This window comes from Typopeltis vanoorti, chromosome 5, assembly GCF_054136105.1.
Source record: "Typopeltis vanoorti isolate ZY-2024b chromosome 5, IOZ_Tvanoo_1.0, whole genome shotgun sequence".
Lineage (NCBI taxonomy): Eukaryota > Metazoa > Arthropoda > Arachnida > Uropygi > Thelyphonidae > Typopeltis > Typopeltis vanoorti.
This window is the reverse complement of record NC_143553.1, coordinates 100,308,533-100,327,573: the sequence shown is the minus strand read 5'-3', so window position 1 is coordinate 100,327,573 and position 19,041 is coordinate 100,308,533. Positions and strand designations below refer to the sequence as shown.

Here is a 19,041-nt window from a genome sequence, read left to right as displayed (position 1 = left end):
TAAACAGAATGGGAGAGGAAATGTTAGTTAAACAAGTGTTGTTTGTCAGAATGGCAGGAAAAAGACCCAGAAGAAGACCAAAATATCGATGGAATTGATTCAGTAAAAAGTGCCTTAGAAGATAGAAATATAAGATCTGATAATATTGGAATATTGAGAGATAAACTGGAGGATCTGGAGGAAAATTGTTGATAGGAAGTTAGTAATGATGCAACTTTTCATGTACTACTATCATAAAATCCTGTGCACTCCCCTGAGGATATATGTCAGGAATTTGTTATCTTTATTAAGTTTTCCATTCTTCTTTATCTTCATTGATTTTTGCTTCTTTTAAGTAATCTGTTAATCATGAATGATATAGCATTCTTCTTCTTCTTGTAATAGATCTTAATTGTCCAAACTATACTTTGCACCACAAAAATGATATGTGTACTTTTATGCAGTCTTCTATACTTGACAGAGAATGCCAAATCTTGAATCTTAAACCATGGTTTAAGATTTCCTTGATTCTATTATGTATCATTGATCTACCGTCTCTACTACTTCCCCATTTCTGAAAATCATTCTGACTTTGACTTCTTATCCTTGAAACTTGATTTTCTGCATTTGAACTATTCTAACAGTGAAGGCATCTTCATTAGTGACTTCAATGTTTACAATTCCGCCTGGTTCCTTTTTTTTTTTTTTTGCCAGTTCTGACAAAGCTGGAAGAACAATCAAAAATATTTGCTGTATGTGTAATGGCTTAAAGCAAATTGCTCATCTACCAACCAGAATACCCAGCCATTAACTCGCTAGATCTTTTCTTATCAATTCTCCTTTCATATACACTGTAAAGGTGACCTAACTAATTGGTAATTCACTTCTCATACAGGTTTCATCTCTAATTGGATGCCTTCCCTAAAGCTATTCACAATCTTGTATCTTTTGATACTACAGCAACAACAATAACACCAGATGGGAAGTTCTCCGAGTATAATGTTTTAAATAATGGCTTCACAAATGTACAAGAAAATTAAACAGAATTTATTATTCTTATATATTTCACTCAATATGTCATGAGTTTCATTCAATGAGAAAGTAGCATGGGTAACATCATTTAAATTCTAACTGCAAGAACAGTAGAACAATAGGAGGAAACACTGTTAGAGTTCAGGGACATGGGTGTATAATTAATTAATTTAAAAAAAAAGCAATTAACAGCAGAGAGATAGGCATGCACTCTGTCCGATTAAGATCAGGATGGTGGCATAGAGCTTCACATGATTCAAAAAATAGATGATCAAATTTGTACCTATTATAGTGTAGCATCTTGGTATGGTTCCACTGAACTCTATCTCTAGTGTCAATGGCATGAGAAGCAAGGTCTGAGCCATAAAATCTAATTTTGGGATACTGAAATTAAACTTAATTTCTGTTATGTTAATCATAAGAATGTAAATATCCGTATTTTGTGTTTTGTAAAGTCTGATTTGCCAGCTGCTCTGTATGACATAAGTTGATTGACCTTGCTGAGAAGCAGATCTACAAATGAAAAATGAGATAGAGAAAGCATGGATGTGTATGTTTGGTGATTTGAAGTAATTTTTATTCTTGGTAATGTAGAATATAAAATCAAGGTTCATTGTGGTATATGGATGATTAAATAACTTTGCATTAAAGCTATAAAGACAGACATATATTACAATGTGGTCTCGATATTGAGACCACATTGTAATATAAATAAGGAGCTTATTAAAAACCCGACAAGTTTTGTGCATCATAAGACTTGCATTATCAGGGGTAGTGGTATATAAAAGTTTTACACAACAAAAGCCTGCTAACAATTAATTACACTTATTAGATGTTTTTTGATAACTTCACAACTGTTAAATATAATTGATAAACCAGAATACAAATGATAAATTTGTCTGCATGTTGGAACATTGCTAGTTGTTGCTATCACATGTGTTATATCCTAGGTTTGTGGCAGTTAAATTTTTGATGAAAGCAGACCATACTTGATGTAAAATTAAGCCTTGATTTTTATTGCTTTGTGTAGGGATCCTAAGCATTTTTGAGACTTCTTTAAAATTTTCTTGCAAAACAGTTATCAATATATGACATTTTTGTTTATTGCCAGAATATTTGGTGGCCAGTGGTGGTTGTGTGGTAGTGTTTCAGGTAATGCAGTTCTTAATGCCTTTTCATTGACATGCTTGATATATTGTAAGATCTGTCTTGTAAAGTTTTAATTATGCCTATCTTTTGCAATGGATGGTGGTGTAAAGCGGCATTTAATAATCTTCCCAACACACAAAACAAAAAAACAGCACAAAAAAAATTACCTTTCCTTGATATACTTGTTGAAGTAAATGAAGAGGAAAAAAGATTATCCTTCTCTGTATACAGAAAACCTACAACAATGGGAAGATTTTTAAATGCCACTGCACACCACCACCATCCATTGCAAATGATAGGCATAATTAATGCTTTACGAGACAGAGCATACAATATATCAAGCACATCAATTAAAAGGAATGAAAGCAATGACACTACCTGAAACAGAGCCTCTCACTTAATGGTTTTGAACCCAAGACAATCAGAAAAATTCTTAATACATCTCCTGCAACTCCCTTACTTAAACAAGATTTCAAGAATGCAATCACGCTGCCTTACATCAAGAATGTCACAGATAAAGTGGCTGCATTGCTCCACGAGTATAACATAAAAGTTTTTTTTTTTTTTTTTTTGCCTTTACAAGAAATATCACGATTCCTATAATTCACCAAAACCTCCACATCACCCAATGAAAAAACCAGGCATCTATGAGATTCATTACGCTTGTGTCATTTGTTATGTAGCCAGACAGGAAGGTTGTGAGAGATCCACATGTCTGAACACATAAAAGACATCGAAAAAAAGAAGAGAGGATAAATCAGGCCTGGCATTCTACATAACCACTACTGTCCATCTGGCAATAAACAGAAATGCCATATATTGATAACTGTTTTGCAAGAAAATTGAAAGAAGCCTCACAAATGCTTAGGATCCCTACACAATGCAATACAAGGCATAATTTTACATCAAGTATAGTCTGCTTTCATCAAAAATTTAACTGCCATGGACCTAGGATATAACATGTGTGATACCACAGAACGTGATAGCAACAACTAGCTCAGCAGACAGTGATAAATTTATCATTTGTATTCTGTTTTATCAGTTATTTTAAACAGTTAAGTTATTAAAAACATCTAATGTGTGTAATTAATTGTTAATAGGCTTTTGTTGTGTAAAACTAATGTACCACTACCCCCTGATGATTGTAAGTCTTAAGAAACATGAAACTTGGGTTTTAATTGCTTATTTTTTAATAAACTCCTTATTTATATTACAGTGTGATCTCGAAAACTTCCCACAGAACTGCTTACCCACAGAAACCTACATGTACATCTTGCTTTATGTGTATTTAAAGAAAAGAGAAATAAAGGAATTGAGATTGAACTGTTTATTGTGAATTGAGATATGAATTTCTTTTTTCAAGTAGTTTACAGTTATCCAAATCCACCATACTTTATGAAAAGAATTCATCATAAATAATAAATAAGAAAGCCAGAAGATAAACTCATTCTTACTCTAAAAATGAGCTTATCTTTTGAAAGAAATAGTCTGTATGATAGACTGTGAATTACTTTTTAGTACATTATTAATACAGTATTTTTTTTTCTCTTCTTTTTTTGTGGATATATGTCTGTCAACAGTATCATTTGAGATACTGTGCTCTCTTGAGAAGAACAGCTTTCAGATACACATCATTGTTCATTGGTTGCATATCTGATAGCTAACAATTTCATATAGGAAATTGAGTAATTTTATCATGAGGAAATGTGATAAAGAAGATTGGTAATCATAAACTCTCTCTCCTTTTTTTTTTTTTTAAATAAAGGAAACCTATAATCTAAGCATTTATTGGAAGTTTAACACATATGCCAGAACTGCTCTGTCCAGACAGCAGTTTGAACTGTACAAGCTGTCATGTTCTGTTTATGTTGCCTGCAGCAGATGTTGTTCCAAGCTGTTTTTGCTTTCTTTACAAGTCACGTTTTTTTGTTATGCTTGAAATCAGAATGTTGCTGTAGGGTGTTAATTCTGAGAGAGAGAGAGAGAGAGAGAGATCATCAGCTTTTATTAGTTATTGTTTTTTCTGATAGTTGCCTTTTAATGATGAGATTCATAATACATACTTGGCTATAAAGAGGTGTTTTATTTTATTTATTTTTTGTAGAAGTTGTTATTAAATGCTTGCTTTACTCTTGCTGCTGATGTTTTTTAGCCCCCCCTTTGATAGTTTTCACAGAAATAGATTTGCGAAATTGAGGAATACGTCTTCTATCAAACTGTTTCTGAAGAAATTAATACAATTTTTTTGCATGGAAAAAGTTCAGTAACATTATTATTATGGGCAACTCCAAGGAGTCCTTAGACTCATCAAGGGAGGCCCTAAACATTATGTTAAGAACTATTCAGCATTTGCACAGTATCTATCATACTTTGCTTTAAACTCACTGACAGTCGTGGCACCCACAACAGACTCTGGCAACCTATTCCATTCATTCACCACTCTCCAAGCAAAAAAAAACTTGGGTCTAACATCCTTGCTAACTACACACTTACTCAGTTTCCAAGGGTGGCCTCTAGTTTTCCCACCACCACACCTGTTCTGAAAAATTTCCTCAGAATTAATCTTGTAAAAACCCTTCAGTAATTTGTATGTCTCAATATCACCCCTTTTCTGCCTATCAACCAGTTTCTATAACCCACAAATCTTTAACCTGTTCTCGTAAGGTTCATTCCATAGACCTGCTACCATCTTGGTGACTGACGTCTGGATCCTCTCCACCTCTTCCCCATCACCTTGGTGCCCAGATCTGCATGCAGTAGTTAGGCTTTATAAAGGCTCGATAAAGAAGAACAATAACCTGCTTATCTCTGCTAGTCAAAGTATTCTTCAGTAATCTAGTGATCTAATGAGCTGCTTTAGCCACTTTTGCTATGTACCCCCTAAACTTTAACTCCCTCTACACTAACACTCCCAAGTCTCTGGCTTCATCAATTTCCTAGAGTGCATTTCCACCAATGTTGTATACTGCTGATAATTTTTTCACCCCAAAATGCATAACCTTACACTTTGCCACATTAAAATGACATTCATTCTCCTTTGCCCAGGCTGCCAATCTATCCAAATCATCCTGCAAAATTTTGATATCATTTTGATGGAGGAGGAGGGGTGATATTATAGAGACCTACAAGTTATTAAGCGGTTGTTATAAGGTTAATGTTGGATAGGTTTTAAAGCAAACAGTGGAAGATCAGGGAGGAGAATCAGAGGACATCCTTGGAAGCTGTATAAGGTGGATGTAAGCAGGGGAGTGAGACTCGGGTTTTTTTGCATGCAGAGTTGCGAATGATTGGAATGCCTTGCCTGAGAGTATAGTGTCTTCAGAGAATTTGAGTGTGTTTAAGGCTTGGTATGATGATCTGTGTGTATAACAAAAGGACCTCCTAGATGAATCTTTGACTCCATGGAGTCTTGGGATAATAATAATAATAAAAGATATGTAAACATGGCTGAGTAGATATTTAGAAGATGCTTTAGGATTGTCACAAGAAAAACAAACTATGGACTCACTGTGAAAAATTGAACATATACTTATGAAATGGATATAAAAGAATTTGATAAGGATGGAAAAATGAGTAATGTTAGCATTTTGCATTTGTATTAGATTTTGCTAAGTAGCTTTTTTTATTGTAGTATCATGATATTATTTACTTTTGTAATAGAATTTGCTAAGTAGCTTTTAATAGTAGTGTCAAGATATTGCTTACTTTTGTATTAGATAAGCTAAATAATTTTTTTTAAAATTTAAGTTCATGATAGTGTTACTTTTAATATAATATCAAATAGTATTGCAGACAAATATAAAGAGTTGTATAAAGAAGTTTTTTCTTTCAAAATTAGATTATTCTCTGGAATCTTGACCTGAAAAAGTCCATTCATGTTCTCCCAACATTAGGTGGGTTTGTCTACTCACTGTCATTTTCTCCTCATGATATTGGTAAGTTTTTTTTGTGATAGAAAATTTTTTAAAATTATTTTTTATCCATTATCATTTCCTGGAATGAAAATGTTTTCAGAAGTGTACAGAATATAATGTTAGCCATCACAATAAAGACGTCATTTATGCTTTCCATATATTTAATTTTTCTCCCCCAAGACCTCAATATTGTTCCATGCATCTTCTCCTCTCCACTGTGTTATTTACACATAAGTAAATGGTTTGTAGTGCCAAACATAATTCTGAAAGGAATGGACATCCCTTTTCTTCTAAATGAGAAAAAGTTTCAATGATCTTGCCTCACTCTACTCAGAAATATTTTCTCCTTCAATTCATTTGACCATTTCTTATTGTTTAGAGTGAACAGATCTGCATTATTAGATTAAAATTTTATTGTTTACAGACTTGCTTATCATATGATTAAATGGCTTCTGTGATTTAATAAAGAAAGTTATAACTTATTATTAACATTCATATTTAGAGTGCTTTTTTGGGGGGGGGGGAAAGTATGCAATGGTACATCATACAGCCACCTTTATTATCAGTGGCATGTGACATATGGATGTAATATATTTAGAAATTTGTAATATTCATTAATTTTTTACACATCTACACACTTATATAAGCTTAATGAAAATAAGCTTAGATATTTAATGAAATTTACATTTCTCACTATATCTGTTGTTAAGACATTTGCTATATAAAACTTTTTTATACATGCTATATAAAATTTTTATTAAAATTATGATATACTTTTTACTTGTTTTTTGCATATTAGTAAATAAATTTATGATTAATGAACTGTGTGTTATATACTTAATTTGTTGTTCTTATTCCAAAAATATTATCAAAAATATTATAAAATATATAAAAAAAAACAGTATGAAATAAACATGTCAGTAAAATAATTTTGTTTTCTTTTCATCTGCTTTTAATATTTAATTTTTTCAGCTAACAAAGAATGAGTGTCAGCTCCTCATGCTGCTCAAAAAGCATATTATCGAATATTATTTCTGAATAAAATATATTTGTTAAAGCAAAAAAGGTTTACCCAAAAAATAGTGCATGTGATGTTTTGATGTTCAAAAATTAGATTCAGCTTGCACTTCCTATTCTCATTTTCTCCTTTTACTGTTGGTCATATATTGCATTTTTATAATTCTTAACTTTCCTAATTTTTTTTTTTTTTTTCCAAAATCTTTCATCTTTAATTCTGCTTCTGGTTAGATGACACCCATATATTTTTAGTTCAGTTTTGTCACTGATCATCAGCATAGTTTATTCATTGCCAATAGGTATAAATAGGGAAGAAGCCATATCCAAGGAATATCATTCTTTAAGAAAGCCAACTAACATAATTCAGAAAAAGTAAGCTCAGATGGTTGGAGAACCAACTTCGATATGCATCTTCACATGACATTACCGAATTGATTTTTTGCTTTGCTTATGAACATGGTTCCTGCCACATATATCCTAAAATTGATTGAAGACATATTGTCCAAAATTTGTTGTTGATATCAGTTGCATATTGAGTAGCAATGTTTCATATCTAAGAACCATATGTAATTATGGTCTGACTGCTAGTTTTATAAGAGAAATTTTGTTTACAGTGATGAGTGTGACCTTCCAGATCTTATTTAGGCTTTTGTGAAAATGATGAACTTTGTGCTTCCTGTTTACAATATCAGGGTCAAATTGTTATTAATGCCATCAGTTTAATTTAATAATTTTGAATTAATTTCCTCAGTTAGTAGTTTTAATCTTTATGTACGTTTTTTCACTTGGCTATGCTACTAATTATATATTTGGTTTAATCCTTTATCCAAGTGTAAGCAAATAAAGTTTCCGCCTGAAGTTTCCTCATCACTTGCCTTAGTATCCCATTACTTGCCTTAGTATCTCCTTGCAGACATGTATAATGCTATGCATTAAGAGAAGGGTCACTACCCAGACCGGTTTTGACCTTTATTGAGGTCTCATCAGTGGGACTTATCTCTAATCCAGAGAACTTTAATAATGGGGTGTGACACACTTTGGCAACTCATATAGGTAAATATGACTTCTCCATTAGTTCCACCTTAGTATCACCATCTCTGAGTCTGGCTCCCACTGATAAGAAGGCATACCAGTTTTGACCTCAATAAAGGTCAAAACTATTCTGGATAGTGGCCCTTCCCTTAATGCATAGCATTATAATGTATGCAAGGAGATGCACTTTGCATTATGGGATACTAAGGCAAGTGATGACAACTTATAACACCTTTACCATCAGTTGCCCCAGTTCTGAAAATACTTCAGGCAAAAACTTTGTTTGCTTACACTTGGATAAAGGATAAAACCAAATATATAATTAGTATCATAGCCAAGTGAAAAAAACTTCCATAAAGTTATTACATTTTGAAAAATTATGGAGACAACTACAGTGTTAAGAGTAAAACTTTAGTTTAATATAAACCAAAATCTGGTTTATATTATGGTACAACATGACAAAATTTCATGCCAGCTGGGGCGTCGCCCGGTTAAACAAGGCCCCCGTTGTTTTCACCAGGGATCCAGGGCGAACAGCAAAAAGTCAGCTACTGGAACAAATCTGAAAGCACACCCCAACTCAACATCACCAGAGTTAAAGATCGGTACTATCAACATAAGAAGCCTGAATGCCAAAGAAATGGAGTTAGCTGAAGAATTAGATAAGTACCAGATCGACATAATAGGGGTGACTGAAACAAAAAAAACAAAAACTGGTGAGATCTTTCTGAGCAATAAATACAAAATGTTATATTCAGGAAATGACAATCAAGGAAAAGAAGGAGTAGCCATAGTATTAAACACAAAATATGAGGCTAATTTTCTTGAATGGCAGGCAGTCTCAAGTAGAATGATGTGGGCAAATATGAGAATTGGGAATTGGACAATGAGACTTATTTATGCCTATGGTCCCACAGAAGGTTCTACTAAGGAAGAAGTGGAGGAATTTTTTGATGCTTTAGAAAAAGCAACTGACACAATGAAAAAGGAAAAGTTAGTCCTTTTCGGGGATCTAAATAGCAGAGTAGGAAATGATTGTGAGACATACAAAAATATTTTGGGAAAATTTGGAGAAAACAGCAAAGCTAATAATAATGGCAAATACCTGTTGGATTTCTGCTCAGGACATGAACTGGTTATTACTAACACCATGTTCCAACATAAAAATGTGCACAAATTCACATGGAGAGAAGAAGCAAGGAATAAGAGAGGTCTCATTGACTATGTTATTATAGATAGTGATGTTTTCTCACTGGTGCAGGACACCAGAATGTACAGAGGATTTGAAATTGGAAGTGATCACTATTTAGTATTGACCAGGATGAAATTGAATTTTATATTGAAAAGAATAACATGTAACAAAGTTTTAAAGCAAATAAAAGTTGAGCAGCTCTCAGATGTGAACTGTAGACTAAAATACACAAAGATTATTGAAGAAAAACTGAAAGAGTTTGAGAACAGGAACCAAACCTTGGAGATTCAGTGGCAAGCCTTGAAGAAAACCCTAATTGATTCAGCTAGAGAGGCATGTGGTGAGGTTGTCTGCAAGGATAGAAAAATCAGAACTCCATAGTGGACACAGGAAGTTAAAGAGGCAGTGAAGGAAAAGAAGAAAGCATATCAAAAGTTCCTGGCAAATAAGTCAGCTTTTGCTTTTAGAGAATAAAGAGACAAATGTAAGAAAGCGAAACACTGTGTAAAACTAGCTAAACAAAAGTCATGGGAGGACTTTGGCAAGAACATAGAAAATAAATATCAAGAAGGTGGTAAGATATTCTGGAGGTTGTTGAAGAAGATTAGGAATGGAGGAAAGAGTGCTATAAAAGGAGTTAGAGATGATAAAGGTGACATGAAAAACGGAGAAAAAGATATCCTTGAAGTATGGAGTAATTACTTTGAAAAACTGCTAAATGAAACAAGCAGTGATGACAGCACAGTGATAAAAAACAGTGACCAGGCATGCAGTCAGGAATACATATCCATACTTGGAGTAGAAAAAGCCATCAAAGGCTTGAAAAGTGGAAAGGAAGCAGGGGTAGATGATATTTAACCAGAAATGCTGAAGTATGGTGGTATAAAAGTCTTACAGTGGCTGCACTGCATAGTTCAGAAAAGCCTGGACAGAGGGACGAATTCCCGATGATTGGAGTAGAGCTTTAATAGTACCCATATATAAAAAGGAGAAATAAAACTGAATGTGAGAATTACAGAGGTATTTCCCTACTCGGTGTTCCTGACAAGATATATGCAAGTATACTTGACAAAAGGTTGAGAAGAATTGTGTAAGAAAGATTGGTGAAGAACAAGCTGGATTCAGGCCAAATAGAGGCTGTCTTCTCTTTGGCCTGAATCCAGCTTGTATTCTTCACTTTATGACAAATAGTGGAGAAATCACAAGAATATAACAAAGATCTATATTTAAGTTTTGTCGATCTGGAAAAGGCATATGACAAGGTGCCAAGAGAGAAGCTATTCAACACACTACAGTTATATAATGTCAATGGGGCATTATATCAAGCAATACTTAGTCTTTATTTGAGTTGTAATTCAGCAGTTAGAATTGAAGGAAGTACAGGAAGATGGTTTAATGTTAAATCTGGTGTGAGACAAGGATGTACATTATCCCCTCTGTTATTCATTATCTATATGGATCACGTTATGAAGGAAAGTGGTATTAAACCTGATATCAAAATTGAAGACGTTAATGTCAGCTCTCTGCTTTATGCAGACGATGTTATACTTCTAAATAAATCCGCTACAAGTCTGCAAGATTCCCTGACTAAATTGAATAACTGTTGTAATAAATATGGAATGAAGGTCAGCAATAAAAAGACAAAGACAATGAAAATAGGCAGAATCATTGAAAATGTCAACTGCATTGTGAATGAAGAACCTGTGGAATAAGTAAGACGTTTCAGCTACTTAGGCACGATTTTTAGTAAAGATGGCAAATTAAATATGGAAATAGACAAAAGAATCAACAAAGCTGGTATGGTAGGAAGTCAATTGAATAAATTCATATGGAATAAGAGAGAAATTAGTCAGAACACTAAATTAGCTGTATACAAGACGGTGTTCAAACCAGTTTTAACTTATGAATCTGAGAGCTGAGTCAGAAGTAAAACACTTGATCAAAGACTACAGACTCCAGATATGAGAGTCCTGAGAAAGATTAGAGGCTTGAACAGATGTCATCAATGGCAATATCATATTAAGAACTAGGATATTAGGAAAGAACTTGACGTTGTCAGCATGCAGGAATGCATTAGCAGAGCTAATGTCAGGTGGTATGGTCACTTAAACAGAACGGGAGAGGAAAGATTAGCAAAACAAGTGTTCTCTGCCTGGTTGGCAGGAAAACGACCCAGAGGAAGACCAAGATATAGGTGGATTGATACGGTACAAAGTGCCTTAGACGATAGAAATATAAGATCTAATAATGTTGGAGTCTTGACAAGTAACAGACTGATTTGGAGGAAAATTGTAGATAGGAAGTTAGTAATGATGTAAATTTTTCATGTAGTACTATCATATCCTGTACACCCCTTGAGGGTAAATGTTATGAATTTGATGATGATGATGATGATGATAAACCAAAATCAACACTCGAAGTTTCGACCTTCATATATCCAGCAGGGGTTGGTCGATTGGTAGAGCCTCAGCTACTAATGGCTCATGCAAAAAGTTAAGCAAGCTTGAGTGCGGTTAGTAGTTGGAAGGGAACAAATTATTCGATGCTGTTGCCACACTATCCCTCGATGAGTCTTTGGACTCCCTGGAGGTGTCAAATAATAATGATAATAATATCATCAAAACAAAATATATAGATAAATATATTTTGTTTTGTTTACTTGCTTGATTTCATATTTCTTGTATCAAATTTCTTATAGCTGTTATTTAATTTGGTCAAAGTCTTCAGTCTGTTACAATCTTGAAGTCTTTTTACCCAAACAGTCTCCATAATTGATTCATTTAACACACAGGGGTTCTCAACCTTTTCCAGTGGCTCACCACTGTATTTAATTCAGGATATTAGATGTACCAGTAAGCAAATTTATTCTGGAAAAGCATGATTTGTTGCTCCCAGGGGTAAAATAAGCATTTATCTACAATGCTAGTGATTTATTTATTATTTTATACAGATATTTATTGGGAAACAGATACTCTTTGAATCTATTCAATGGATTATTCTGTAAAATGTGCAATTTTTAAAAATTAAAATAATAATGAGTGAATACATAAACAAATTTTGACAAACACATATTCCTGATAATGGTAGTCCAGTTCTCAAATAAACTTACAATCAGTACAAGCTATAAATGTAACATATTTTTAATTGCAGAACTCACATTCTTGTTTCAGTGTGAAGTTTGTGCTTGTTTAGCTAGACAGCTTCTTAATGTCTGGTTTCAATTGACTTAATTTGAGTCTTAAATCGGGTTCAACTTATTCCTGTACTTGTTTTTGATATAAATGAAAGAAGAAAACCCACATTCACAATGGTAAGTAGTTGCATACAACAAAAGAAATTTTATAGCTTTTTCTGAGATCATTGGATATTCATTTCTTCTTGCCAACCAGAAGTCTGTTAAATCCATCCTCTTGATTGTTTGCCTGAGACTTCCGTCACAGGAGAGCTCAATCAGTTCATCTTTCTCAGAAGGAGTTAACATTTCTGGTAAGTGTCATCAATGGAAAATGGCTCTCTAATCCAAAATTCTGAAGCTAGGTTTTCAGGGAAGTATTCTTTGAAATCTGTGATTAGATTCCCAAGATGCTTCTTTATATTCACTGCCAGTTCACTATGAAGAAGAATTTCATTCTCAGTTAAGAAAGCATCTAACAATGGAAAGGAACATGTCTTTCCAGTATTGATTTATTTAATGACGAAGCCAAGTTTTTTCCTAAGAGCCCCAGTTTTATCCTGTACCAAGAATAAGGAAGTACCGCACACCCTGCAAGCTCATGTTCAGCTGGTTGAGGTGGCAAAATAAATCTGCCAGGTAAGCCAACTGGGCAAGCTACAGTTCATCGGTGAAATAATTCAAGTCTGAGGATTTGTCAGAGAGAAAAATCTGCACTTCTGAACGAAGTTCAAACAGGCGGCTCAATACATTTCCTCTCGACAGCCACCTAACTTCGGTGTGAAGTAAAAGAGAATCATGTTCAGCACCCATTTCATTACACAAAATGGAAAATAGTCGTGAATTCATAGCTCTGGACTTAATGAAGTTAACATTCTCACACTTTCATGCATATTTCTTCTGGCTAAAACCTCGCAATGAATGCTACAATGTACAAATTTTGCTTGGAGCTACTCCTTTAATTATTGCAATAATGCCACTGTGTTTCCCAACCATTGCATGTGCTCCATCAGAACAAACACCAATGCATTTATTCCATTCTATATCATTCATTTTCATAAATTGGTCTCATTTTGAAAATATTTCATTTGAGGTTGTTTGAGCAGGCAGTGGTTCACAAAACAAGAACTCTTCCTTCACTGTTTTTCCATCTATAAATCTTATATACGTAAGAAGATGGGTCATGCTGGTAATGTCAGTAGTTTCATCCAATTGTATGGGAAAATGTTTACTAGCCTGAAATTTTTCTGTTAACTGCTTCTTAACATTTGAAGAAAAATCTGAAATTCTTTGTGATATGGTGTCATTGGTGATAATGGAATCATTTCAAGTTGTTTTGCTGCCTTTTCCCCCAAAATTATTCAAACCATATCTGTAGCTGCTGGTAATATTAATGACTCTCTGATCGTGTGAGGTTTTCCTGCCTTAGCTATTCTTAAACTGACTTCATAAGATGCCTCCAGAGCTTTCATGTTAAATCCTGAAAATGAGGATATTTATTTTTTCCTTGCTGACAAATCAGACAGTTTTCTCTGGAAATATTACAAAGGTTTGTTTTTTAAATTGCCATGCTTGGTCTCAAAATGATGTTTAAGAAGGGAAGGCTTTAGTGAATGTTTTGATAGCGTTTCATAACAAATCACACACTGGGGAACAGGTGCAGTTTCTTCTGCAATATATGTGAAACCATATGATAAATAACTAAGATTATATTTACGTTGTACTGTATGGGGCTTTTTTGTTTCATTTTTGTACAATGATGTCCTCCATCAGTTGGTTAGGATTCGAAGTAGTGGCTTCTGGCAGAGAAGAATTGTTTCCCCTGCTTATACTCATTTCTCCCTTCAATCTTTTTTGAGGACCTGCTCGTTAACCACTATTTATTCATGTTCTGGTTTCTATCCTCTGGCACAAACTACACATGAATATAACAATTTCACAAATAAAATCTCACACTCAAAGATATTAATCTAATAATCTAACACCACTACTTTCTTAACTGTAACTGCAGCTCGCGGCTAAACAAAGACAACAGACAAACTGTTTCCCATTGTTGTCCGATGAAATATATATTCAAATTGCTTTCTGTCATTGTCATTTGATTGATTTGTTTATTCGTATGGAGTTTCCTCCCCTTCCCCCCCCGTCCCTATTGGGGCGAGTTGAGCCCCCCCTCATGGGGGGGTTAAGTATTTATGGCTGTAGATCCGTGTGTTCACGGGGCTAGTTTGCCTGCTTGCAGGATGAAAAATGCCAGATAAACTGGTGGGAAAAACTCTACTGCCTGTGCTGAAGACTGGCTAACTTGGCTATGGCTGAGGAAGATCCTCAAATTCCTCACGTCTTCTACGGGAATAGAACCTGGGACACTCCTTCCCCAGTCATATGGTTGCGAAGCGCACAGCCACTAGGCTAACCGTGCGGACGTCATTTGATTAGTACTTATTAAATTCAAATTAAACTTCCATATTATTTTTGTATATTATTATACAAAAGTTTTTAATGGTAATGTAAAATCTAATTGTTTTCATTTAGTTGCATGAACTATTTTAAGTAGAACTGTTAAATATTTGTGCATACGTTTTTAATTCTCAACTCATGTTGCAGGTAAAAAAATATGTTAATTTACCCTTTTATTTTACCCTCTGTTTTTGTACCACCCGGCAGTGCTGCACGTACCACCAGTGGTATGCGTACCATAGGTTGAGAATCACTGATTTAACAGATACCATCATTATTATAACACTATTATGATAACAATTCCCTCTGGTTACATATTCTTAAATGTTAATGATGCCAAGTTTCTTTCTAATATCTTCATTTCTAATATGATTCTTCTCATAATGCCATCTGTGGTCGCCAGTCTTTCATCCATTTTATTTCTAAACTAGCTCTCAGATCCCTAAGTTAAAATTGGCTTCAACCGTGCATTGTATATAGCTAGTTTAGTTTTTTGGCTAATATCTCTCTTATTCATTTTAGAAATTATGGACTTTACAACCGTGTTATAAATAACTATTTTAATTTCCTGACATTTCAACCTTCATATTAAGATCATCATCTGGAGTATATACAAATATACAAGGACAAGCTGAGTTATATTTCACACAGTAAGCTAAAGAAACAATGATTTGATCACCGGTTATTCTACTGACATGACCTCTAGCGAAAAAAAAAAAAAATACAGATAAAATTACAAATTAATTAATGATTTATAAACTACATCAATGCTAAATTCTATTTAAGATAACACGAGAGAAACATTCTTTCTTATAGGTAGTTTTCTTACAGTAACAATGATGTTCCTATTTTTAACATTCCAGTTGTTATATTAGATTTAGGATTCTGGATTATCTATAGTTATAGTTAATTCGTGGGGAGAAAGGTTCTGTGGGTAGAATATGTGCCCTCCATATGCTTGGGATTTTTAGACCATCATTATTGTTTAGATTTGGGTGGTTGATAAGAATCTCACAGGCTTCCTTAAATTTCCATTCATATGTTTTGGTGTGATGTAAACAACTGGTGCTTTTCCAGTCAGTTCTATGTAAAGTGTTTAGGGCATGTTCAGAAAGGCTAGATTCACCATAGTTATTATATTTAATGTGTCTTTTATATTCCTTTTGTCTGTAAGGAATTGTGCTTCCTATTTTCCCTATATATGGTAGATTACAGGTGCAATAAATACGGTATACTCCAGGGTGGGCCAGCGAAGGGAGTGGGTCATTGGATGAGTTGAGTAAGCTTTTTAATGTTGTAGGAGGTTTAAAGGTGGCTTTGAGGTTATATTTCTGTAGTATTCTGTTTATTTTATCTGATGTCCCTTTAATGTAAGGAATTGTTATAGTTTTATTGTAGTCTGGTTTATCTTTGTTTCTTATTGAGGTCTTGTAGAGAATTTTGTTAATAGTGTTTTGGCTGTAACCATTTTTTAGAAAAGTATTGCTGATAACTTTAAATTCGTCTTTCAGCGCTTGTTCATTGGAGCAGATCTTCAAAGCTCTATTTTTTAGAGTATTAATGACACCTAGTTTTTGTATTGGGTGGTGGTAGGAGTTTATGTGTATTTATTGACCAGTATGCGTCAGTTCCTGGTAAACAGTGAAGGAAAGACTGCCAGAAAGAAGATGTGTGACAGGTGTATCTAGAAACGGAAGCGTGTTTTGTTTTTCAATCTCAGTTGTGAACTATATGCATTTGTGTTGTTTGTTTAGGTGGCTAAGGAAAGTGTCTAGTATCTGGTGGCCATGGGGTGAGATCGTGAAAACATCATCAACGTATGTAAGCCAGACTTTGGATTTTAAAGGAGAGGAAAATCTAGAGCATGTTGCTCAAAATGTTCCATATAAAAGTTAGCAATGGGGGGTGGGGGATAATGGCAACCCCATGGCTGTGCCTTCTTTTTGTAGATAGAAAGCATTTTGCCATACAAATAACCAGAACGTAATACATGTGCAAAGAGCGTTGTGATATCTGGAGGGAATTTGTTCTGTAAAAGAAGGATTGTTATTGATTGGGACATCATAAAGAGGGCAGAGATGTCAGAATTGACTAATAAATCATCTTTTTCTAATGTAATGTCTGTGATTATGTTTATGAAGTGTTGTGTGTTTCTGATATAGGAGGGCGAATGACCTACCAACTCCTTGAGTGTTGCTGCTAATTTCTTGGCTAGGTGATAATTCAGGCTGTCTATACCTTCGACTATCAGCCGGAGTGGGGTGTTTTGTTTGTGTATCTTTGATAGACCATAAATTCTCGGGGGAATGAACGTAGTGCGTAAGTAATTTTTTTGACTGTATCTTCAGGCCATTTAGTAATTGATTTAAATAGTTTCTCTGTTTTCTTTCTTATTCTGTTGGTCAGGTCGTAGTTAACAAGTTGGTATGTACTATTGTCTGAGACAGAAGATTCATTTTTTCTAAATAAGTGGTTTGGTTTAGAATAACGGTGGAACTTCCTTTATCGGCTCTAGTTATTACGATCTTCAGATTTGATTTTAATGATTTCACCGCTGTTAATTCGTGTTTCGTTAGGTTGCTTGTTTTTGTTTTTTTATGATTTATATTTAAAATGTTAGCGGTTTCTAAACGTATTTTATCTGCTATGTTATTTGGGATGAATCTTATGCCTCTTTCAATATTACAAATAAAATCCAGTTTGTTCATCGATCTGGGTGCTACTGCAAAATTTAGATTTGCTGAGTACCTAGAGTTTATCTTTGTTTAAGGCGTGGTAGGATAGGTTAACTACATTACTATTACCTGCAGGCAATTGGTGGCTCTTCTTCTTTCTTGCTTCTGGTTGGTTGTTAACATTCACTGTGAAGAAATTCGAATATGTCTGTTGGTTTTGTCGATCTTTTAGTCTATGAAATTTGGATATGAGATTTTCTTTCTTAGTTTGAAGGACTCACCGTGTTGTCCATAATCTTTTTGAGGATAATCCAAATATCTGCGTTCAAGTAACTTGAAAGTTCAGATTTTACATTTTGTACCTGGTTTTGAGTAATGGCCAAGTTTTTTCTCATAGTTTGGATCTGTTCTCTGAGTAACGCTTTCTCCATGCAGTGGTATATTCATTGCACCTTTGTTGAGGTAAATTTTCTCTTTAGTTAGATGCAATTCGGAATGATATTGCTGTCCCTACAACCGAGTATACCGTATTTATTGCACCTGTAATCTAACATATATAAGGGAAACAGGATGCACAATTCCTATCAGACAAAAGGAACATAAACGACACATTAAATATAATAACTATGGTGAAGCTGGCCTTTCTGATCATGCTCTGAACACTTTACATAGAATTGACTGGAAAATCACCAGTTGTTTACATCACACCAAAACATGGCATGATTGCAAATTTAAATTTAAGGAAGCCTGTGAGATTCTTATCAACCACCTTAATCTGAACAATAATGATGGTCTAAAAATCCCAAGCATATGGAGGGCACATATTCTACAAAAAGAGAGCCTTTCTCCCTAATAGCTATAAACAGGACTGCAGGTAATCCAGAATCCTAAATCTAATATAACAATTGTAATGTTAAAAATACGACACCATTGTTACTGTAAGAAAACCATCTATTAGAAAGAATGTTTCTCTCATGTTATCTTAAATAGAATTTAGCTGTGATGTAGTTTCTAAATAATTAATTAATTTGTAATTTTATGTTTTGTTTTTTTTTAACTAGAGGTCATGCCAGTAGAATAACCGATGATCAAATCATTGTTTCTTTAGCTTACTGTGTGAAATTATTATTTAATACTTAAGGAATTGACATAACACACAGTAAATGAGGAATCTCGTTTCTCATTTGCTGTGTAGTGCCTGCGTGCACATGTCTTTATTTTAAGTTCCCATGAAGATGGCAATGTGACGTTGCCGAAATATTGGAAGTATATATTAAAGTTTGATTTAATTTATATTCTAGTATACTCTGTCAATTCCTTAAGTATTTAATAATCATGTTTAACCAGCTTATAAGCCTATCTACAAGAATTACTGTGAAATGTAACTCAGCTTGTCCTTGTATATTTGTATATACTCCA

General features: G+C 34.1%; 1 protein-coding gene across 1 annotated transcript in view; it reads left to right on the top strand.

The window, feature by feature from the left end:
- LOC150106689 (gem-associated protein 5-like) overlaps positions 1-19,041 on the top strand; it is a 560,402-nt gene that overhangs the window by 108,616 nt on the left and 432,745 nt on the right. The window contains exon 6 of the mRNA XM_090392643.1: positions 5,999-6,095. Coding sequence (XP_090248769.1) covers positions 5,999-6,095 — 97 coding nt within the window. The remainder of the gene's footprint in view (positions 1-5,998; positions 6,096-19,041) is intronic.